Source organism: Nuphar pumila, chromosome 7 (assembly GCF_984573655.1).
Source record: "Nuphar pumila chromosome 7, dmNupPumi1.hap1.1, whole genome shotgun sequence".
Lineage (NCBI taxonomy): Eukaryota > Viridiplantae > Streptophyta > Magnoliopsida > Nymphaeales > Nymphaeaceae > Nuphar > Nuphar pumila.
The window spans coordinates 6,278,865-6,304,149 of NC_143255.1; the positions used below are offsets into that span (position 1 = coordinate 6,278,865).

A 25,285-nucleotide genomic window follows, 5' to 3' on the forward strand; every position below is an offset into this window, starting at 1 on the left:
TTTCTTGGAAAAAGAAATGTCTAGTATGATCTTTTTTATTATACATACCTTTCATGAATGATTTTCTTTTTTGGTTCATATCGCCGACCCCAATTGTTTTGGGATGAAGGCGTTGTTGTTGTTGTTGTTGTTGTTGTTGTTGTTGTTGTATACCTTTCATGAAGAACCATGCTCCATTTGCCTTCTTAAATTTGGCTAGATTAGCACAAATCTTGAGATCCACATTATTCATGAACCATGCCAATATTTCGCCATGCTCACTTTCCCAATCTTCAACTTTGGATTGGTATTCTTCAATAGCTTTGACTTTTTTTTCATCACCCAAAGCTTTTTCTTCATTTCCTTCCTTCTTAGTGAGCTTCAATTGTGGTTCTGAAATGGTTCTACATACATATCCCTAAAGTTTATTGTCTTTGAGGTTGTTTTTCATATCGGTCGCCCACATTCTATAGTCGGTCTCATTCAATTTGAATGAAAGGTCAATCTTTGAATCTTTGGCTGTGATTGTGGAAGAGTTGAAGAAAAACAAAAATATGAAGCTTAATAACACTCAAACATAAAAGAAAGAAGTCCCAAGAGTGCTCCAACACCTGGGGGCTCTAATACAATGAAATGAAATACAAGGGACAAAAAATAATGTCACAAAGTGACTACAATAAGGCACAATGTCTCTATGGACAAGATACAATATGCTACAAAGGGCAAACACCAAACACACACAAGAGAGAAGAGAGAACTTGAAATAATAATGAATCTATTATTGAAATGCTTGAAAAATCATTAAGGAGAATATTGGAGAAGTCTCCTTTATATACACTACAAGAGGGGCTAAGAGGAGCTCCCAAAAGAGTGGTTGAGAGCTCCCCAACGGTCACATTTGTGACCGTTGGGGAGAGTCCCAACGACTCTTAAGGGAATCCCCTTTTACCCCTTTAACTAACAAAAAGAAAATGAGAAAAATATAAAATATAAAAATACAAAAATGTCCCTAATAGACATGTCTAGTTACAAATAGATGAAAAGACCAAACTGCCCTTAGTTGGCATTACAGAATATACATATATATATAAGAAATACATATGTATATATATAACATCCATATATTTTAACAATAATTAGTATTTTTCAGGGTTATTTTTGTAAGCTCAATTTTTGTCTCAGGTAATATAACTAATACAATGAATGAGAACGAGGTTAATGTGATTGAGCCTAACTCCTCTCTCTTATTTCCTTCTCTCACCCTTGCAGCCTATAACCTATTCTTTATTTCTCACTCTTGAATTTCTTTTGAGATTTCCTTACAAATATTGTCAAAACATAACCCTGAATGGATTAATACAAAGATGGGGTCAAGACTGTCAAAAACATGGATTTCTGTTCCAGAGGACTTCAAAGAGCATGTGTGCGTAAAAGTTGGGTACCACACTTTCTAGACCAGACAAAGCACCCAAACCATAAAGTGGTTAACTATTGGCTGAGAGATGGAGTATGGAATTGCATCCTGGTACACTTGTGATCAACACAATCCTTTTCGCAGGCCAGGTTATCAATAAAATAATTCTATAAGTCTAAATTAGATTATAGCGGACTTCCAGCAAATCTAGAATTAGGCAACCAAGGTTCGAAATGCAGTCTCCCAGTAAAGACTGACTGGTTCAATGTGGAACCCAATATCATTATAAGATGGTACTTACAGTTTAAACCGTAAGGATCATCTCTGAGTAAACAACTTTCTTCATGTTAACCGCCTAGTATGTGATAACTACAATAATTCGCCTATAGAAATCAAATATCGAGCTTTAGTTAAATGCTAACCTGACGGAGGTTAATGAGATGTTCAAATGCATCCTTTATAGTATTGGAAAAAGATTCATTTCTGGAGAAACTATCTTCCCAAATTGCGTCCAGAGAAGCCTTAAATTCAAGGAGAGAGGAGACCATATCTTTGTCCTTCTCTTCATCCATTATACTTCCCTGACCTGTACTCCTTATGTATAAACTGAGTGCCTGACGGAGTCCTTCTAGGCCATTCACCCTAGAAAAGAGCATATACATTCTCTGAAGATCTGAAATACGATTCCCATCCATAAGTAATGTAAATCCCTGTTAACATTTAGGAGAGGGGAAAAATGAGCCCAAGAAATCTTGCACATAAAGGGACAAAGCTTATATAACCAAATATAAGCAGGGAAAAGTGCACAAAACCAATATAAGTTTTTCAGGAACCGGATGAAGACCTTATCAAGAATTGCAGATGTATGACGCTCAAGTAGTTGTCTTTCTGTAGTTGCCACCAATGGCCTCCTTGTCGCTGCATCCAGGTAGAGTAAGCACCTTTCATGTTCTTCATGTAATCTTAACTGCAAAACATGGAGTAATGTCAAAGAACACATTAGAGCTACTGGCTCCAGCAAAGGCAACACAAGGCACTCAAGGAAAGTTTTTCTTCCTTTTTTCTTTTTTTGGTAGTTGAAGCAAGTTACTGGATTAATTTAGCACATTCTAATATCTTGACGAGTAGAAACAAGATACGTACCTCCACGTGCTTTAGGTAATCTGGAACATCTGACTGCTGCATATATTTTACACCTTCTGCGGCATAAAACTCTGAAGTGCCCTCAAGAAATGGTTTCTCAAAGCTCTCAGTATAGATTCCTAATGCGGTAAACATCCTCAAGAGATGGTTAAGAAGTGCCCTGTCGATAGCCTCACCTAATCTGGTGAGAAACAAAAACTCAGGAAGGAAAGGGAAGTTGTGTATCCTCAGTAATTCACATTAATTGATACGACAAGATAGATGCATAAATATAGACACAGCATCCAACAGACATAAATAGTGTCTCATAATTAAAGTTGTCAAATTCTCAACTCATTCAGTTATAAATGCAATTTGAGGAAAAATAATGGTCCAAAATTATGAGGAAAAATTGTTCTAAGTCCTTCCAACAAAAAGAACTGAAAAATACATGGAACCAAAAATTCATTCTTCCAAAATCAATATACACCAGCATCTGACATGAAAAAAATGAAAATCACATGGAAGTGGATCATATAATCAATTCATAAGCATATCCAGGAAGGAGGGACTAAGATCAGTTAATGGTATGGGAGAAAGCAATTTCTTAGCATGTTAAGGTTTTGACTACCATCGGTAAAGTTACATAGAAAGCAGCTAAAAATACATACACAGCAGGAATGTGATCTTTGTCTAGTTCAGGAGATCATACAATAAACCAACCAAAAAATAAAAAGAAAATATGAATTTGAATTTGTAGATTAAACTGCAGCCTTCTCAAATCCACAACATATGAAAGAGAATTCTGCAGGACCAGACCAGATAATCAATAAAGATCATAAAGACGAGGATGAAACTAAGGAACCAGTTCACCAAGAGAACTCCATCATACAAGTAGTCTAACCATGAGCAGTAATGACATGGATATCAAAGTCAATAAGAAGCCATTCACAACTGGGAAATGATAAATTTTGTTGATAAATTTATAAACAATATCAAACTTTAGACCCCTGGCATATCTAAAAATTACCTTTCCTTCTCAATCAATCTCAAAAGACCAGTAACAGTTTTGTGCTCAACTTCTGGGCATAAAGATAGGTGCTTGCGAAAGAGTTGCAATCCCATGTCCCACAAAGAACGAATATTTGCAGTTTGCCTGACATATGTTCTGTCAAGATAGAGGGCTATACTACGAATCATCAACATCTGGTCACAATGATCCTGCCAGCATTTCTCCACAAGAGACAAAAAGACCACTAGATCAGGGCTTTGACCAACCAGAGAGTTAAGCGTCGCAGATATGTGTGATTCACATTCCTTCATTATGCGGTCATAAAGACTCCCTCCCATTTTGTGCAGACAAAGATTAGATACAGCCTACAGGTATGGAAATGCATGTAATGAAATATGACTAGTTTTGGGAAAAAAAGGAGACAAAGGTAGGAATTCTATAAGAAAAAAAAAATTATTCTCCAGTGGGAAAACCTGATAAAGATCCTCAAGGCTGCAAGAAACTGGTTGCTTCAGAAAGACGGCAGTGATAGCAGACTTCAAAACTGACCATGTATCCTCCTCAAAATTAGTAGGCACCTTCGGCTTAGCTTCACAAGGAAATAAAGCAAAGAAAAAGAGAACATTATCAGAACAATTCTAAGAAATCAAGACAACATGGATGTGGTCCATAGGATATATGCACTACGGCAAAAATGCATGTAAAAAATAGTAACTTTACACCTCAAAAATACATCCTTATGCACAGGATGTTCATGTGTGGTACATGCAGCACAGGCACACACACGAACTGATCAAAGCATGCAGAATCTTTATACATTTGAAAGAGACATCTAACAACAAATTTCAGAATTCATAGGTGCAAGTACTTTTTACTTAAATAAGACACTGAAGACGTGTTTATCACGATTTATTCACTAGAGAACGTGCTCCGTTGACCTGTTTCAATGTGAAAATCGCATCTACTTTTTCATGAAAATTTAGTGTGATACAGAACAGCAATTTTTAAAATGAATAGAACACTGTGAAAACATAATATCTTATTCACTACATGAGCTTTCAAGATCAGATATGTAGGTTCCAATCCACAAAACAATCAATTTAGTGTTATAAAGTAAATGGGGCTTACAAAATAGTAGTACTAGTACCAAATATAAGCCTATATATATGTGTGTGCATCTATGCATGTGTATGTTCACCCCTTTATAAAGAAGGTGGAAGAGAGAGAGAGAGAGAGAGAGATTCTAACCATGACACCACATGGTGGTATGTTCTTTTACATATACACATACACGCATACATCCACATAAACATAGAGGAATTGGTTCTTGTGCTAATTTTCAATGTTCCAAGTCATGTCTTGCAAATCTGACATGACAAATATGTTCAGCATGATACATTTGCTGGGAATCAACTGTTGAATCATGTTTTCATCAATGAAAAATACAATTTTATAAGCCTTGAAATTTATGAAAATTATAGTCATAGACTGTTGATTTTTGAAGCCTTCTAAAAGCCTGCTCAAATGTCATAATTGGATGGCCCAACATCCAATTCGTATCAAACAAGCCATGTAGATCAGATCTGTAAGGTTAGATTCCAAAAAGAGATAAAACAAATGAAAATATTGAAAATTTATGACCATCAACACGGTATGGACAGCTAGAAGGAATCAATAACCATATATATATATATATATATTAAAAGAGAGACAGAGAGAGGTCATACGAAGGAGTGGGTCATGAGAGGAGGGGAGTAAAGGAGAGGGAGAGATGGGTTGCAACATGGAAGATGAGAGAGAGTTACTTATAGCTCCAAACTATGGTACTAAACATGGCACATCCTTTTGTATGTATAGAACACATCATCAAAAGCTAGCTCAACCCTTAGATACATTCTGCACGATCTAGTTACAAGTCAACATGCTAGACAACAGTCAGTAAGTAGTGTGATCTCTCTTTTATGATGGGAAAAAATTAGGCTCCTTGATGCAGTGGGCGGACCGAGGCTGACCTTCTCGTAATGGGTGCTGATGGAGATTTGTTGGTGCAGTGCGGAGGTCGATTGTCTGTTAATGGACTGATGTGGGGATGGCCCTCCCCAACACAGGGCTGTGCAATATATGATAGCCAATGGTCACGCTTGAAGAAAGGAATGCTCGGATCAACTTTCTCGAGCCACAACATATTAAACGTCTGATAATGTTTCACAAGTTGAGAATGATAACATTGAAATAAAAACAAAGACTACCCGGGATTACACAAATGGCTGATAATGCTAAAGAAATAAAGCAACAGGAAGAACGTGCGGCTGAAACAAAATGGCAGAGAAAGCTTTTCTTTTTCGAATTCCATCCCCCTGCACGCAACCCTAGGATGGGTATTTAAAGACTTCAGTTGGATCCGGGTCTCGGGTGCGGTCTGGGACCCGGAGCATTCTTCATGTTGTTGTTGGGTCTGTGACGTCTGGGACGTTCCGGACCTGCTCTGCATCATTCTCCCCTGGTTGGGAAGAAGTCGGCTCTGACGACTTATTGTCACCACAGTATGCATATAGATCAAACACACCTTCAATAGCGGCCCTTTGTATATAAGATCTTAGATCCAAATACTTGAATCCAGGAAGGGGTCCACGAGAGCATCTAGTAACAAACTTCAAAATTTTCTTTTGGTGCTTTGGTGAGAAGCCCCTTAGGCCTTCCCGAAACATCTCAATGTCAGGATGCTCCTCATGATATCCACCAGCATAATGTGCAGTTGAGCATAAGTCATCAACATCCATACCATCAAGTGATCCTGAAATAAGGAGCTGGAGTTCATGCTCCTTGAATATCTCTATCCAATCTAGTTGTATGAGTTGTTGTAAATCTTGTCCACCAGGAATGAGCTCCTCTTCAGTTTGCTTACCGTACTTACTATTTACGACTACGAAATACAGCCCTAACCCAGAAATGTCGCCTTTATAAGGATTCAAGAAAAGGAGGTGTTGGTATCATTCTGGGTCCAAAGAAAGCAAGTCATTGAGGTAGTTATGTTTTTGCTTCAACTTGCTCAAGAAGAAAGTCACAAACGGTATTTTGATAAGAATACCCTCGAGCATTGCCTTTCTAAGGACAGTTCCAAGAAACCGGAAGTACTGGAGGTGTTGTTCATGTATCATTCCTGAGACAGGGTTTGGATATAACATGTGATCAGAGGTTTCCTTAAATAGGCCATATTGCACATCAAGAGCAGCTTTGGTTATGTTTTCCATAAAATCCTTACAAACCCCTCCTCCAACTATGTCAGCCTCATTGACTCCCAATTCATTCACAAATGTCACCCGGATCATTCCCTTAAGATCCTTTTCAGACAACAGGCTCAACTGACTAAATGCATCTTCAACAATTCGATCATGTCTTATTCTAAATCGATGTCTAGTGAAAACAACATGAGCCCCATTTGATGGACGTATAGCTCCCAACTGTGAAATGTAAATTCTGACTCTGATCGTAAATGGCACCAGAAAAGGAGATTGCTTTAATATGTTGTTGGCTCTCGTGTTTTCACTTACAACCTGAGAAAAGAAATTTTTGTTGATTGCTTCATGAGCATGAAAGTCATCAGATGATATAAATTGTCGCCTGGTATTCCAATCTTGCAACTGTGCCAAAAACTCAGATATCACAATACTAACTCTTTGGTCAATAAATTCAATCGAAAGCCGCTTGTGACTGGAAAGATTCGCAGTAGTTTTTGTCCTGTAGAGTTCTTTATAGGAACCACCCACAGGAGAAGCCACAAAGCCTCCTTCAAAATGATTATTAAGGTCTCGACATCCTGCAGAGTCAGTGGTTTCTGTTGTTCATAAAACTCTTCATTGTCTATTATCATCAGCATGTGTCTCGTGACCTGCTGAGGGCATCGATCTCTATCACCCTGTGGCTGGCGCTCTGGGCACGTCAGCTCACGCTGTACCAGTATTGTTGCTGCTAGAGGCGGTCTCAGTCGATTCCGAGCAGGAGGAGGAACTGGTTAAAATCGCTGCTAAGGATCTGGTGGGGGAGGTGGTCCCAACAAAGGGGGATAGACTGGGTATGTAATAGAGCTAGGGTTTGAATTTGGATGATAGGTTGGGGTTCGGATAATAGTTTGGGGTTGGATGTGGATAGGGTATAGAGGTTGGATTTTGGATTGGAATAGGGGTCTGGATTTGGGTAGAATAATGGGTTCGGATTTGAGTTGGATTTGGGTTTGGGTAGGGGTTTTGGATTTGGTGTTGATTGTAATTTGAATTTGAACCCGATTGGTTTTGGATAGGGTGTGACCCTAAAATAATCGTCGGACCCAGATTTGGATAGGTTGGATCTGGGATCGAGTTGAGGGGGTAAAAGGCTTGGTTTGAACTCGATCCACTATGCATATGATTATGGGTCTGGTTTTGACCCGGCTCAAAGTAAAACGGGAGCTCCGTCCGGGTCCGATGCAGGCCTAGGTTGGTCTCGGATCTCATGTTGGGTTGGGCCAGATTCGGGACAAACCCCAAGCTAAGTCCAACTGGGTAGGTTGGACGAAGGGGTTCGAGGTTAGGACCCGATCTCGGGGGCCCAAAGAGCGGTCCCCGGGACCCGGGTCTGGGCCCTGCTACACCTAGTTCTAGGTCGGACCCTGTCGGGTTCGGACCCATCCACAAGGGTCTGTGACCCCTGTGCGTTGGTGGGTTGCAGCAGCGCCCCCACACGCAGTCTCAGGAAATTGGGCCTGATCAGCCCCCAACCTGGCCGACGTTGTGGTGCCAACACCCTGACCCTGGGCCACGCTCGGACCTGGCAGACCGGGTCTGGCCTGTGGACCTGGGGTCGTGGCTCGAGGTTGGGCCTGTGCATTCACTCCATAGCTGAAGGGTCCATCAGCGAACACTGGGTTCGACTGGACGACCCCCACTCCAGAATCGATAGTTGCGAGCATGCCTGGGTGAGAAAAGGGTACCGGTTGCGAGAGGTTGCCACGACCCGCATCCCTGTGCAAGGCCTCCTCAGCGCCCTCACGCCGCGCAGCACGCTGGACATCCAATTGGGTTGGATCGACGACCGTTTTATTCGCTGGATGGACTGCACCCTCGCATAACTGGTTTATTGGCTTTGTGGGTGCTCCTACCGGCGATTCAAGAACGCCCATCCGCGCCTCGATCCCATCCATGCGCTTCGACATAACGGCTACCTCCTTGTCTAGGCATAGCAGATCTTCCTGGATCGTTGTCAACATGTCCATTATCTGCATCATCGGATCTTTGTTGTCGGTCTCCTCTCGTGCCTTCCCGCTCGTAGGATCGTCCCTCGCTTCTTACGACATGTCGTTGACCAAGGAAGATGGGTTGGGCTTTGATACCATTTTGATGCAGTGGGGGGACCAAGGCTGACCTTCTCGTAATGGGTGTTGATGGAGATTTGTTGGTGCAGTGTGGAGGTTGATTGTCCGTTAATGGACTGATGTGGGGATGGCCCTCCCCAACGCAGGGTTGTGCAATATATGATACCCAATTGTCACGCTGGAAGAAAGGAATGCTCGAATCAACTTTCTCGAGCCACAATATATTAAACGTCTGATAACGTTTCACAAGTTGAGAATGATAACATTGAAATAAAAACAAAGGCTAACAGGGATTACACAAATGGTTGATAATACTAAAGAAATAAAGCAACAGGAAGAATGTGTGGCTGAAACAAAATGGCAGAGAAAGCTTTTCTTTTCCGAATTCCATCCCTCTACACGCAACCCTATGATGGGTATTTAAAGATTTCAGTTGGATTTGGGTCTCGGGTCTGCTCTGGGACCCGGATGGGACCCGGAGCATTCTTCATGCTGTTGTTGGGTCTGTGACGTCTGGGACATTTTGGACCTGCTCCGCATCACTCCTACATTAGACTAACATGATTATTGTCAAGAAATAGCCCAAAATTGTCAACTTGGACTCAACCTTTCATGCATGGAAATAGTGAGTTGGCCTTGTCACACATAACCCAGACAAATTTTGGCTTCTAGCATGCTAAACTAACTGTTAACTTATATTATTTACATGTATGTGCTTCTATATTTGGTGAATACATGCCAAATGTATTTGTGCAGTAGTTTTTGCATGCATGTTCACTTGTTTGTCATGAAACCTACATGCACTTATTAACAGACTGTGACTTTGGTGTAAAAGTGTGACCCAAATAAAAGAATCAAATTACTAAAGGATGTGCTATAGCAGGCATTCTTACTACATAGTATTTTTGATATTTTTTCTTTTATCGCGGCAGACACATAAATTGCTTAATCTTTGAGGACAACTTCAGTCCAAGGGAGCACTTCCAAAAAACATCCATTTAGTTCTTGCATTCCTATTTTTTTCTCCTTTTCAGTCAAGCACAAGAGAAATGTAGTAAATTATGAGAATATGTCGAAGAAAAATATTTTTAAAAGTATACCTAAATATTCATGATATTTCAGACACGGACTAATTTTTTGAAGTTAGTTCCATTAGACAATCAATATTCTGTTCCAAAAAGTCCTGAAGAGATACCATTCTTGCTGATGGTCCCATTATCACCAGATTCATCTTCCTTTTTTCCTCCCTAGTAGCAAGCATCCACATAACTTCAAAATGTTGGACATACATGTGTCAATGCTGGTACTTCTTGATGATGGTGAACGGTGCTTCTAAAATACTGCCACATATCTATATACTACATAATATGTATGAGATATTGTATTGTTTGCATTGCTTTTTGTACTTTCTACATTTACTCTAAAAGTCTAAATATGTTAGTAGGGTTCTCCATTTTCAATATATGAATTTTATGTGATATGTGTGTGCAGACACACCATAGACAACTCACACACCCTCATGCCTTTTTCTGGGAACCAGCCATACCCATGTTGTCATGTACCAACAGTCATAACTATGTGACACCGACAAGTTCTTTAACAAAAAAGTGGAATCGGCTGCCAAAGTAATTAGGTGAGTTTGTCACATGAATAACATAAGCCAAATGACAAAAATTGGAGTTTAAGACACAAAAGTTATCAACTATTATGTGGTGGACAACTTTCTAACTTCTATATTGAACTACCCTATGGCTTATAGTTGGTGGTGAAAAATGAAAGAAAAAACCAATGTTATTGTACACCATACTTGTTGATAACAGGACATCACCCTGTGTTAATAACAGTGTGCTAATCAGTAATCTACTACTATGTGTTAATAGCATTCCATCACCATGTGTTAATACCATTATGCTAATCTATAATCTTTTACTAAGTGTTAACTATATCAATCTGCTGTATGGTAGCTGAACTGAAAAAAAATAGGGGTGTTTAGTTCATGTGGCTGAATGAAATCTGGTTCTTTATTTTACTTTCTGTGTAACACAACACGCTGTACGTCACTTAGTTAATCTGTGGGTTACAGTGGAGTGGCTGAGTGATTCATGTTGGATTTTAAGAATTTCAGTATGCTAGCTGAATAATACCTAGTTGTCACTCCTCTCGTGCACTGAATTTCCTGCGTTTGTATAGCTGAAAGGGGGCAGAATGGGTTCACAATTTCTGTTAGTTTCAGTTTGGATTCCACATAAAAACCACAAGCGTTATAAATTTACAACTTCTACTCTAGTGCAGGATTTGTACATAAGTAGAGTCAGGGGAATCATAAACTAATGATCGAAACATACACATAAACTGGTCTATACTCTAGTTTGCCTCAAACTCACTCAGCATATAATATTGGTACATTCTGTGACATTGGGACTTGTGCCTTGCCTAATGGCAAGACGGGTTAGATACCCGATTGCGGGTATTGGGAGTTGATAAATGGTGCACAATGGAAAACAAACCCAAAGAGAAATTTAACCTTGGTAAATTGACTAAGGTTGAGAAGCTACTACTATGGTAGTAGAAGGTAATTGGGAAAATGCCCTGATACCTCAGAAAATTAATTAAATGAAAAGATTAATCCCTACTCATATAATAGAAACTACTAAAACACTACTCATTTCAAAAAATGTTCCAAAAGAATTTTTGGCTGAAGTTGCACTTACCGTTGTTTATCTTATTAGCAGAACTCCTTCTTTCAAACTTCAAAACATTACACCTCTTGAAAAACTTTACAAAATTCCTCCTAATTTTCCTAGCCATTGAGTCTAAATGTTTTGCAATCCTTGTTTTGACACTGAGTTACATAATTCCCATGTTTCCCAACATAATAGGAGAGGAAAAGTAACAGAGGGGAGAGGGTACCACAAAATTAGGCTATGGAATTCCAAATAAAGTAGGGAAGAAACGGGACAGAGGCTCCAACTATGCACTTATGTGAAGATTTTGATTTAATTCTTAAACATGGGTCACAATAGAAAGGGATGATTATGGTCATATAGGTCAAACCCATGCTTTTTCATTTAACTCCAAGGGCCCCTGAATGTCAATTTAAATATTCAGGACTATACACTTAACTACCCTTAGCAACTAGGTCAGGCCCGTGATACTGCCCTTGATTTCAAGAATTCTAAGCACCTTCTTCCAATAAACAAGCATAATGCATTGCCTCCCCAAGAAGCGTTTAGAAAAAAAAGTAAAAAAGTATAGAATAATCTCACCCGATTAATTAATCAGATATGAAAGGCCTAATCAATCCAACTAAATGTGTTCTAGTATTGGGTCATCCAAACTCGTAAAGTTGGTATCCTTTGTTCTTCAGTTTCCTTTTCACTCATAGCACATTGCAAAAAATACTTGGCATACGCTTGACCGTCATGCCCACATACTTTCTGTCATGGTGCACCACCCTAAGATTGTATCAGCTAGTGTCTTTTATGCACATAATCCTTCTTCTCACTCAATTAACCTTTTGAAGTGGACACATCATTGAACCTTGTACTCATGTCTCTTATTTATTGATGCCTCATTTGCCACACGTGAAAGCATGCAAATCTGTCATTGAAATTTTCCACTTACCTCTCATGCATAATTTTTTCGTTTAGAATTACATCTGTTAATGTTCATGTGGCAGCTGTCAAAACTATTTTATACAGGCATTCTCTAGTTGATTATATTTTCGACCTTTTCCTCACTTTAGGCAACAATAGCTCTCCAGCTCTACCAAATACAAATCATATTTTATACAGGCATTCTCCAGGTGACTTGAACACAAGGCAAACATACTGCATAGACAAATACTACGACCTTGCTGTGTGTGGTCGTTCATGAAAGGGGTGACAGAGGTTTAACATATTTCCTGGTGTCGGGACAGTGCTTACCGATAAATTCATATTTTGCATGCATCCAATCAAAAAAGGAAAAGATTGCACGCAGAAAGAGGAAATCTTGTAATTCAACAGAGGATTTGCTCAAAAAAGAACGAGCATACTTAGCATCGTATGCAGCAGAATTACCCCCCCCCCCCCCAACCAGACCGAATCAACACTCAAAACAGAAAAAAAAAAGATCACCCCACATTTTTCGTCGAGAAGGAAGATAAATGATCATCTAATTCTCTGAAAGGTCGTGGCCATCATTCATTTGCATGCAACTCCTGAATCAATGGATCCCTTAATTCTCTGACAATCGACGTTATATCCACATTCTTGGAACATATAATCAACGTGCCAAATAAACAGCTTGTTATGAGACATAAAAATTATGCAAGAAATCGAGATTACAGCTCGAAAAGAGAAGGGAAAACCAGGAGGATCGAGAAAAGAATCAAGCATAGAGGTGACGGGGCAAGAGGGAAATTAGTTGTCATCGAAGATACTTGAATTTTCCACCCCCAATCCTGCAATCTTGCTAGGATAGTGGTTAGGGTTTTGAGGAGACCCAGATAGAAGTCATGTACCTTTGAAAGGCTTGATGACGAGCTTCTTAGCCGGCTGAGGAGGAGTGGCCTTCTTCCTGGAGAGATTGGCAGCCACGCCAGTGCTGCCGCTGCAACCGATGCCGAGGGCCATGGCTTGAGCAGCGGGCGGCGGGGCATCGACGGCGTCAGTCTTGAGATCGACGAGCATGGCATCGGAGTCCGATGAGGACAAGCAATGCTGAAGGTCGTTCTTCTCTAAGGAACAGGAGACGGGTTGCTGGGATTTGGGCTTCTTCATTGAGGGAACAGGGCTGCTACCGGAGGGACGTTTTGGGTGAGGAGACATCAATGACGTTGAGGCCGCATCGCCGATTCTTAGCAGACAATGGGGAGAGGGAAGGGAGAAGAACGGAGCTGACGCGACACGATGGGGTTGTTGCTGCTGGTCTATCCGCGGGAGGAGGAGGAGGGGGAGACGGAAGAAGGGGGGAGCAGAGAAGGACGGGCATAAGACAAAGCACAATACTTATCGCATTCACTGTTAAACTATAGGGACTAAAACTAAGACAACCAACAGGATGGTGCAAATGCAGTCGGTCGGCCCGACCCACCCGAGCCAACCCGTGCCCGCTAGGGCTAGACAACGGGCCGGGCCAATTCGGGCCAGACCATGGGCCTATTGGGCGGGCCGGGCCGGGACGGATCCGCTGAACTTCTTTTTCTTTTTTCCAATTCACAACCATAATCCAATGCCAAAGCTCATCGAAATTGTTTGGGATTACGTGATTAGAATTCAATGCTCGCCAGAATCCAAGTTACAAATATATATATATATATAGAGAGAGAGAGAAAGAGAACATTCACCATTCAACATTGCATTTTACAGTTCAGATATAAGCCGATCAAAGCCCCCTCTTACTATGTAATTGAAGAGCCAAATATACATCAAACATGACCCGTTGGCGAAGCCTTCCGAAATCGAATTTGATACCCCTGACGAAGATGTCGTTTCTTTCAGTCCAGATCACCCATCATGCTGAAAACAATCATACCTGCCACAATAATCTTCATTTTTTTTGTGTTGTGAAATCATGGGACCAAGCAAGAGGTCTCAAATAACGAAACTCTGACGAGTTTGAATAAACGGTGCACCCCAAGTTTGAAAAAATAAGTCTAGAACGATCAGGCAGAGCCAAAATAGGTAAGTCGTGCCCTCTACTACCTTCTCGCAAAGAACACATGTGCTGGGAAATTGAATCCCTTTGTTTCCTGACATTAATCTAGGTTTAAACACAATCCAGAGCCACTAGCCACGCCAAAGCTTTTGCTCTTGGAGCGAGCCCCTTACCCCACATACAATCAGTGGGAAACCAGTCCATCCCATATGGCAACAAGGAATGGTAAACTTGTTTAATGGCAACCAGTCTATCTCATTGCCCAATGAAGCCACAGGCGGCCATGGACCGGCCTAATATCCCTGCCACTGAAGGACCGAAGTGTCTTCCACCACTCCAACCAAAGGGACAAATGACACACTGAACTGAGCGTCGAAAGAAAGGAGTTAGGTAGACTACCATATTTTTGCCTAACAAACGTAGCCCAAGGAGATTGAGATGTGAAAGCTACGCAGGCCCACTTTAAGACTAAAACGATGCTCCTCTTTCTCAGAGCCGGAATCTCCAAGTCGCCTCGCTGTCTCGAGAGAACGATCTATTGCCAAGAAACAAGCGGGTACTTTTTGTGAAACACATTCCCAGACCAAAGGAAGTGTGAAAGCAAACGGTTAATCGTTCGTTCTACTGTCGTTGATATAATGGACATGCTCATACGAAACTCTGATAATCTAGCAAAAAAATAACGAATTAGTGTCACTCATCCCACAAAAGATAAATATCGAGCCTTCCAATACTGCAATCTCTCTTGCACCTGCTCTATAGTAGACATCCAAGATAAAGTTTTTGTCAGCTGCAGTGAGTGCAACGATAGACCCAATAAATTGACAGGAAGGTCAAATATTGGGCAGTTGAAGATCCTTGCTGCATTCGATTGTAAAAGAGGGTCAATATTGAGTAAGATCAGAGCGCACTTACTCTCGTTTAGGCGAAGCCCCTGCTAAAGAGATGAGAGAGGAACGTAAACCTACCCAATAGAAAACCTCACAAACCTACCACCAAAAATATATCTTATTTTTATTGTTTTTTTGAAAATCTGACCTTACAGATGTGATCTATGTGCTTTTTTTATAGGAATCAGTTATTTGAGCTTTTGATTCCTATGGATGGATATGTTTTTTATAAGGTTTCAACTGCCTATAATTTCATAAATTTGTTAGACTCTAAATAGCATTTTTTCCATCCAAAATGCATGGTCCAAGTGTTATTTTTTAGTAAAATCAATAGGTCAAAATTTCAAAAAAAATACCTAAAATCTGAAAATTGTTTTTGATTGGGTAGGTTTGGGAGGTTTTTTATTGGGTAGGTTTTCATTTTCATATATATATATATATATATATATATATATATATATATATATATATATATATATATATATATATATATATATATATATATAAGAGAGAAAAACGGTATTTCAGCGACATGCCATGCCATGCCATAGCCATTTGAAAATCTTACAATAAACATATTGAAGAGGTTATTACATTAAAGCAAAATAAAAAAAATTTTATTAAAGCAGAAAATTTTTATTAAGAAAGTAACATAGAGAGGACGAAGAAATTTTGTTTCAACAGCAGAGGCAATACAACAAGGCCCCAAAGTGTATGTGCCCATCCATGAGATATCATCATCAGCGCACTTCAATTTTGTTGCAATGATCTGCACTGCTACAATAATATCTTAATGTTGCCAATTTGCACGCCATATGCAACACAAAAAAAAACACTAAAATCAGCATAGCCATTAGAGTCAGAAGATCGCCTGTCGCCGATCGCCGACAAGATAGTAGTCCCAGCCCACGGGTGAGAGGGGAAGGGGAAATGGGGCGTTGTGAGTGGAATCCTATGTGAAACGACAAAAGAAACCCTACATGCAAAAAATTGAAAACAAAGACATTAAATTAAAACAAATAACCAGCTGGACCGGGCCAACCGTGTCGGCCTAGCCCGTGTTGGCCTGCTTCTGACCGAGCTGGATACCCAGTTCGGGCTGAGCCAGGGCCAGATATACTGGCCCAGGCTCGTATTCTGTTCCATTCGACTCACCCCATCTTGATTCAGTCATAGGCGTTGCGTGTTCTTAAGTCTTCTGTTCTGACTTTCTTGCTCTCAGGGTGTGTTTGAATGCTTGATCGTGAGTATGTTTATTGGATCTGAAAGTGGGTCCAATGCTTGGAGCAAAAGTAGAACAAATGTTGAATCTCATATTCACTTTGAAACGAGAGACTCATATTGGATTTTCAACAGCAACTGATGAATCGTTAACTCAAAAGGGGGTTGAGCCAGAGATACATGTATCTGGGCGGATCTTAAATCCTGATTTGAAATTCAAGGCAAATTGATATCCTTAGGGGGTGTTTGATCGCGACACACAGGACATTGTACACGCACATGATGCCGCATTGATCAAATGCTTGATGCGACAGACGCATGCAACGTGCTCTTTTTCTTGTTACGATTATAACAGAACAGGAGAAACCAATTAAAATACACACACGGGCTGAGGGGTGCAACCCTTAACCCCTTCCCATCTCTTTCTCTCTCTATATATATCTCTCTCTCTCTGAATTTATATTTTGCTTCGTTAACTGTAGAGGGTGTCTTTGGTAATGTCCTAGTTGGGTCAATTCAGCCTGAGCAAGCCTGATTTATGCAAAGAAGGTTATCTGATGATGATATTTTTAGGGCCATTAAGGATCTGCCAGGTTGGAAAGTGCCTGGCATTGACTGGTTTCATGTCAACTTTTTTAGAATCTCTTGGGACTATGTTAAATCAGACGTGGTGAACATGTTTGATGAGTTATATCGTAACTCCAAACTGCCTTAGCATTTTCGTGTTGCTATTATTTTGCTTATTCTAAAAGAGGTTGAGGCCACTGATATTTCACGATTCTGCCCTATCTGAGTTATGAGTGCTCTCTATCGGTTGTTTGCCAAGGTTTTGGCGAATAGGCTGAAATCGGTGGCTAACTAGATTTTTTCAGACTCTCAGTTTGCCTTTATCCGTAATAAGAGAGTCCAACACTCGTTCATCATGGCGTATGAGGTTATTCATTCCTTGCAGCATAGCGGTCAACCTTACTTTGTCCTTAAATTAGACTTTCATAAAGCTTTTGACTATGTGTATTGGATATTCTTATTTCAAATGTTAGCAAATTTCGGCATTTGTCACCGTTTTTCTGGTTGGGTACAGGAGCTGGTCTCAAATGCCAGGCCATGTTAAATATCAATGGTGTTAGAGAAGACTGGTTCAAGCTAGGACGAGGTTTGCGGCAAGGGTGCCCCCTCTCATCTTTGTTGTTCAATGATGTTGCTGAGGGTCTTGTGGTTGTGCTTAAGCGGGCTGCAGTATCGTGTTTCATTGATCATTTGCAGGTTTCAGACTTCTTGGGTCATATTCTTACTTATGCTGATGATATGATCATTTTTTATCGTCCAAATGTTCAACAAATGCTTAGGTTCAAGCTTACCATTCAGTTCTTTTTCTCCCTATTTGGGCTTTCTCTAAATGAGACCAAATGTTTTATTACCATGTTTAATGTTCATGCCAACATGCTTGCAACTGGAAAGATAATTTTTAATTGCACTATTTCTGACATGCCTATTATGTACCTGGGCTTCCCGTTAAAAGTGAAGCACCTCTCTTCTACTGCTTGGGCTCCGACACTTCAAAAAGTGAAGCACAAACTGCTTTCGTGACAGTCGTCTTATCTCTCCATCGTCGACCATCTAACCTTAGTCAGACATGTTCTTTCAACTATTCCAAAAATTTTCATGTCTATGTTTGTGATGCCTGTGGGAGTAGAGAAGCAGCTGACGCGCTTGCTGACAGGTTTTCTATGGTCTGGGTGTCAACTCAAGGGTAAGCGTCACTTTGATTGGTTGGCGTTCGATGGTCTTACCTCGGCGTATGGCTGATTTAGGCATTTCTGCGCCCAAACAACAGAGCATTGTTCTTGTCGCCAAGCAATGTTGGTTTGCCCACAAACCGGATAACCCTTGTGCTTGTTTGCTTCTTACTAAATATGGGGCTCCTGCTCTTATCTTGGTTCATTTGGGAACCTGGGGTTTGGCGCTCTCGCACTTGCATAAATCATGGTTGGGGGCTTTAGCCTGCTTTAGAGACCATTTTGAGGACTTCAAAAATTTTGGTCAGTGGTTGCAGTGGGTGTTGGTGCCAAGCAGAGAGTTTCTCACCAAAAAAGTCTATAGATCGTTGCTCCCCCCGGGGGCTGATTAGTTGCCCGAGGATATGCTTTGGGCGACGGGTCCTTCTCCCCGTTCTTGAGTCCTGACTTGGTTAATTTTGCACGATAGGATCCAGACCCATAGTAATTTAAAAAAGTGGGGCATTCAGCACCCGAGTTGGTGCGTGCTTTGTCAAGCTGCAGAAGAATCTATGTTTCACTTGTTCTGGTCTTGCCCAAAATTTGTGAAACTCTTTAGCAGGACCTGGAGGCATCCAAAAGTGTTTGTTAAGGGGGAGTCTTTTGCGCTAGATCTAATCTTTAGCTCGGTTTGTAATAGGCACAGCAAGAGGTGGAGGTTCATCTCGCGAACGTGGTTGCTTACTTCTTGGTGGTTTGTTTGGATGGCACGAAACGATGCTCATTTTCATCAAATTCTGGTTAACATTCAAAACCTGGTGCATAAAATCTTAGTAGATGTTTATGCGATCTTGCGTATGCATCTTAGTGATCTTTCGCTCTCTTCTGCTAACGCTACCTCTCTTTTGCAACAATCTGGGCAAGCGGCTCCAGCGTGAGCCCATTTTATCTGTCTGATGTTCTTTTTCTCTTATGCTTTCTTTATTTGTTTTGGCTTTGCTCTTGTTCACTTCATGGGCTCAATATTTTGTTGATCTTCATGAGTGGTAATGTTGAATTTCTTTCTTCTCTCTCTCTCTCATATGCGGTGATTGTCCATCAAGGCACTCTCTCACTCTTATCCATCTTCTTAATTCCTCACTCCCTTCCTCTTCTTCTTGGTTCCTCTCTCCTTTTCTTATTTTTTCCTCTTTTTCTTCGTTCATCTCTCTCTATCTCCTTATTTTTCATTCTTTGTTCTTTATTTCTTTTTTTTTCTCCAATTAGGGTTATTTCTTTCTTTAATTTTTATTAGGGTTTTTATTGATTAGAGTTTTTTTTTGGTAGGGTTTTTTCGTTGATTTTTATTGATTGGAGCTTTGAATCAAATATCTTTCATTAGGGATTTTTTCTTTAATTTTGTTGGGACTTTCCTTTGGTTTCATTAGAGTTTTTTTCTTTGATTTTCTTTGATTAGGGTTTTAAATCAAATATCTTTTATTAGGGATTTTGATATTTAATTTAAATAGGGCATTTTTCTTTGATTTTCTTTGATTAGGGTTTTAAATAGAATTTCTTTAATTGGGGTTTCTTATACTTTGATTAAGGTTGTTATTGTATTTGATTTGGGTTTTTTTTTATTAGAGTTTGAATTAGGGTTTTTCATATTTAATTTTGTGGTTTATTTATGGTTTCTTTGATTTTATGGTTTATTTTTCTTGTAGTTTGAGGTTTGTTTATTTATTTATTATTTATTTTCTTATATTTTAGAGTTTTATGATTTATTTATAGTTTTTGCATTTGTATATAAAAAAAAAAACATGACAAAGTGTCAGGATGGCATGGTACAAAATTGTTTTGGCATTAAGGACTTCAAAAGCAGTGTGCAGCCCATTTGGGCTATACAACCTTTTCTTTCTTTTCTCTTTCTTGGCACAACGGAAACAATTACCAAGTGTTGTCTTAATTTTGGGAAAGTTAAAGACACATTTGAACATGTCCAAATATAGGACGATTTTAATGGTTGAGGTTAATTATACTATGGGTAAGTTCGGCAGCTCCTTTTCAGAAGAGATTTGAAATCAAAAGGATTTCAAATCCTGTGATCTCAGAACATAGGGGGGTGTCCTGTGATTTGAGATCTCATGCTTTTTAGAAACCTATTCTAAAAAGCAAATACAAATCACAGGTGGGCCCTTGTGATTTAAGATCTCATGTTCCGTTGTTCCTTAGAAATCATGATTCACTTTCTCATTCAAATGAGAAAATAAATCGGAATGATCCGACCGAATACGCCCTATGTATCTCTTATTTCTGTCATTCATTGCAAGAAACAATTTTGAACCTTAACCCACCAAAACTTTATCTAATATAACAAGTTTTTCTGCAGACAAATGTAAAACTTTTTTACATTTACCACTAAAACCGTTATATTTTGGTGTATTTTTCTGAGAATGACTTCTTCAATATAAAGTAAAAGATACTTTTATTTGCAAATAACATTCTTTTATTGTCTTAAATAGTTCAAATGGTACACATCTAGTTTGTTAGTTAACCTTTCCACTTCTGCATTTATGTTTATTTTTAATAATTCTTGTTTGAATGAATTGCTTAATAAACATAATCATGCAGCTAAGAAGATGTGTGTACATCATTCAATTATTTCTGTTAGTTTTTTTTATGGCCTTGCATGTCTTGATTTGATGTATTTTTATGAATTAAATGGATAAATTTTATTTTGAAATTTTCATGAGTATCCATGCATAATGTAAATTGAATGTGTTGTGATCTGCAGATAAATTTGTATGCTTTTGATAATTTGTATGCATGCAAGATCAGCTCATCAGTTGATCGACACATGCAATTTTATATGTCCAAGACTGCTTGTCAGGTAGGGGTGGCAATCGGGTCGGGTCAGCGGGTTGGCGGGTCAGGATACCTCAACCCGAACACAACCTGTTTATTAAATGGGTCGGATGTGACAAACATGAACACGACTAGTTTATTAAACGGGTAACCTGACCCGACACGGTTAACCTGTTTAATAAATGGGTCGTGTCGACACGACCCAATTACACGACACGATGACCCGTTTATTAAATGGGTCAACCCGATAACATAGACCCTAAACACGGTGACCCGTTTATCTCAATGGATTCCAACCTTTAGAACCCTAAAGCCCCTTTTTCTCCTTTTTTTCCTTTTCCTTTTCTTTCTTTTTGTTTTCCATTTCTTTCTCACCCTCTTCCATAAATCCCTTTTACAAATGGGTAAACAACCAGAAGAAGAAGTGGGGTGGCTGTTGTCACCTTTATCACGGGTTCTGATAGGCCCGCCTGTCCGGTGGAGGGGATTCCACCACTGGCTGCCTCTGCCGCTCTCACCTTCGAAAACCACCACCATCGCCCCTAAAGCCGCCTCCATTGACGTCGACAACAACTATCCCATAGAGACCTTGACTCTGGCACTGATGCTTGCGCGCTCCAGCGAAAACCTCTGTAGAAGCAGAATGTTGGGTTTCGTGACCGTCCGACGTCCACCACCACCTCCTTCTCAGTGGTGATGCAATAGCAAGCCAACGATCTTCTGGCTGAGGAGGCGCCTCAGCTCCTTTTCAAATGGGACAGTCCTGGTACGATGTCGAGGCAGAGCAGCAGCCACATCAACTCTTCGTTCAGGCGGAGCTGCTCTCTCGACTGGCTCTAAACCTTGTCCATCGTCTCCTGCGTTTGGAGCTCGCTCTCGAGCCAGACCGCCTCCCTCTTCACCTTGCCCACAACCCACACTAGGGTTCATGTAAACAGGTTGACCCGCCCGCCTAACCTGTTTATTAAACGGGTCAAACGGGTTGGCGGGTTGGCATACCCCTAACACGAACCCAACCCGTTTAATAAACGGGTTAGGCGGGTCGACCTGTTTACGACACGAACCCGTTTAAGCCAAACCCTAACCCGGTTAAGAAGCGGGTTGGCGGGTCGGGTCAGATTTTGCCACCCCTATTGTCAGGGCATAAATTTTCAGTAACAAAACCCCAACCTCAGCATTAATATGTCGTGTTTCCTCTTAACTGGACTCACAACAGATGTTTGGGGTAAGCCCAAGTTGAGTTAGGGTTGGGCAGTATATTAATATTAAATGAGGTGCCGACTGATGGATCTTACCCACGTCTAGTTTATTAAAAATCCATCCTTGAACTTCGAAAAGTCGTGGCACGTAAGCACAAACTTGCGTTGAGACCCACCACTTATCTTTCAATTAGCTCATATATTATTGGGACCTTGAAAAGGTTATTTGGTGAATTAAAACACACTAAAATCATTAGCACAACTTGAATGGACGGATTCAGTGTGATATTTGGTCTATTTTAATCGTGGTTGAATTAATCACATGACATTGTACTAGGTGAACCAAGATCCACATCCACTCATGGTTTTGGCTGGAATGAGAGCTATGGATCTAGCCATTAAGTTAATGATGACAATTGTTTACTAAAAGGGTTACCTAAATTTGTTTGATTTTATAGAATTTTATTTTCTAAAAACAACCCTAGGTGCACATGGGCTTTTTAGACTAATTGGATCCAAATTGATCCAATCTTTTACATTTTGATATGTGGGATCATATAATTCTTTTATTTCTTACGACTATGTTATGGTATCTTAAAATCAGTGGCTTAGATCTATTTGTGGATGAGTGTTTAGAGTTGGGTAGTTAAGATAAGGTCTCCAATGATTGTAAGCCCTATTTTCTTCAAATTATGTCTCACCTGAGGAGGGATTAAGGAGGGAGGATAAAATAATTGGTGTGTCCTAGATGTGGTAATGCTTCTTCCTACCTATGGTGGACTCTCAAAGCTCAAGTTCGATTAAACCATGATAGAGCTTCTTCCTCAACCACCATCTTTGGGTGCCATTTTCTCTTGTTTCTATTCAGGTTTGACCACAAACCAACAAATAACATCAAATCAAGAGGGTTGTGATACTTAAAAACAAACTTGAACATTGTTGTCTCGCATTAACAGGCACAGTTGTCTTCTAGAGGTCATATCTCAATGCCCTGGTATTAGATTGATGTGAAATTTGTTATGTTGGACTCATAAGATTTCAAACTTTATTTCTTCTATGCACAACATTTCATGACCGAAATAGCTTGGGAATGTTTTTTTTTAATTCATCAAATCAAAAGAGTAAAAGATTGCACACAGAAAGAGGAAATCTTGTAATTCAACAATGGATTTGCTAAAAAAACGAGCGAGCATACTTAGCAGCGTATGCAACAGAAAGACATATCTCCTTGAATCATGACAATTGCAAAGAAACTAATGTTGGTTCTCTTGTATCTGATATACATCTTTCTACTAAACTTTATTTACCACAAATTCATCTTGTTTTGAATGATACTTTTATGCATAGTCGCAACCTTTTTTTTTTAGATTTTCACTCCTTTAAATAAGATTGAGGCTACAATAGGAAGAAGCTATTGCATTAGTTCAACGGACTTGAGAGACCCCACAAATTGAATATCAACCACTTCGGCTGGGGAAGAAAATAATTGGTTGTTGGTACATCTTGGCAAGGCCAACAAATTGGTAGTTAAAGGAATGTAAGATATAAGGCCTTTCCAATAGCTAAGCAATAATCATGGAAATAGAATTTGTTGACTACGATCAAACATTTGCTCTTGTCATTAGTATGACAACTGTGTGGACTGTCAAGTATGCTACACTTAAATAGATATCCATGTGGATCATTAAGACATGCTTAAATTTGCACAAACGATTAAAACCAAGTTACTCAAAAAAAATTCCATTAGTAAACCAACATTATAACCATATGTATTCACCTAGTGGATAATCATCAAACATTAGAATATAACTATCAAATTTATGCTCAAAATACTCACGCATGACATAGAAAATGTTTGCTTATTGATAAGGATAACCTCTAAAACAATTGTGTATCGAATTACAACTTAAAATATTTGTTGAAGATAAAAGAGGATAATCTCTAAAATAATTATGTATCAAATTACAACTTGAACACAAAACAAAGCCTTTCTTTTCTTGAATAATGTGCATCCAGAATTATAATCAAAGACATGAACTCTGAAAATGATATAACCAAAATCTTCAAATAATTTAGAAGGATTCCAAATAGGCAAAAAGGCTTCCCACAATCTTATCAAAAAAATTTACATTGCCCTATCAGAATTTAACATATAGACAGAGAAAGGCCACAAATTAACTAAATAAATACCGATCAACTATTAACATTATAAGAATATTCAGTATAAAATGTCATCATACCATTTTAAAGAGTTCCAACAAACCTCTCTTACAATGAACATGCAAAGTTGGTTTCTTAGGCTTTGCAACAAACTAACACACATGTGCATGCATGCATATAAAATTCAATTTTCAACTAGATTTGGATAGGGTGGTTTATCTGCAAGTTTTGTGAAAAGTTTATGGTCTCGAACCATGAGCTCTAATGGTGTGTCAGACCTTGGTACTGTACAAGACACTCTTTCATATTCTTAAAAAAATGGGTGCTCTAATTGTTTTAGCAGCTAGAAAAGTGTTCCTGCCACTTTTGGAGGGTTTTCTAAGGTGAATAGGGCAGTTTTGGGCTCATTTGCACACACAAAACATGAAAAACTCTTCTCAACCACTGTTTTTGGATCAAATCACCTTAGAAACTTAAGGATTTTCATAAATCAGGCCCTGGAGTGCTTTTATAGATCTAACCTCATTTGTCCCTAGGGAGGTCTTTTTTTTTGCATGTATATAAAAAAACTAAACCCTATAAGCATATTTTGTGAGAGATCTACCTTCATTTACCCCTTACAAGGTTTGATCCGTATGACTAAAGGCAGAATATTTGTTTTAATTAAATGTAGAAGAGGGCTCTAAAGCTCAAAAAGTGCAATGTAAGATGTTTGGTCTACATTTTTTAAAGGGATTTTTTA

At 39.5% G+C, this 25,285-nt stretch overlaps 1 protein-coding gene and 1 pseudogene across 2 annotated transcripts in view; both read right to left on the reverse strand.

The window, feature by feature from the left end:
• The window catches only part of CUL4 (cullin4), a 53,000-nt gene extending 39,122 nt beyond the window's left edge, over positions 1–13,878 (reverse strand). The window contains exons 1-6 of the mRNA XM_090013597.1: positions 13,379–13,878; positions 4,001–4,116; positions 3,546–3,892; positions 2,537–2,717; positions 2,238–2,360; positions 1,816–2,103 (exon numbers count right to left, since the gene is read on the reverse strand). Coding sequence (XP_089869723.1) covers positions 1,816–2,103; positions 2,238–2,360; positions 2,537–2,717; positions 3,546–3,892; positions 4,001–4,116; positions 13,379–13,685 — 1,362 coding nt within the window. The 5' untranslated portion in view covers positions 13,686–13,878. The remainder of the gene's footprint in view (positions 1–1,815; positions 2,104–2,237; positions 2,361–2,536; positions 2,718–3,545; positions 3,893–4,000; positions 4,117–13,378) is intronic.
• Positions 5,518–8,775, reverse strand: LOC149830994 (E3 ubiquitin-protein ligase UPL6 pseudogene; annotated as a pseudogene). The gene is made up of 2 exons (XR_016433263.1): positions 8,188–8,775; positions 5,518–7,476 (listed from the first exon to the last, which is right to left on the reverse strand). The product of XR_016433263.1 is annotated as an E3 ubiquitin-protein ligase UPL6 pseudogene (transcript).
• Positions 13,879–25,285: the final 11,407 nt, after the last annotated feature.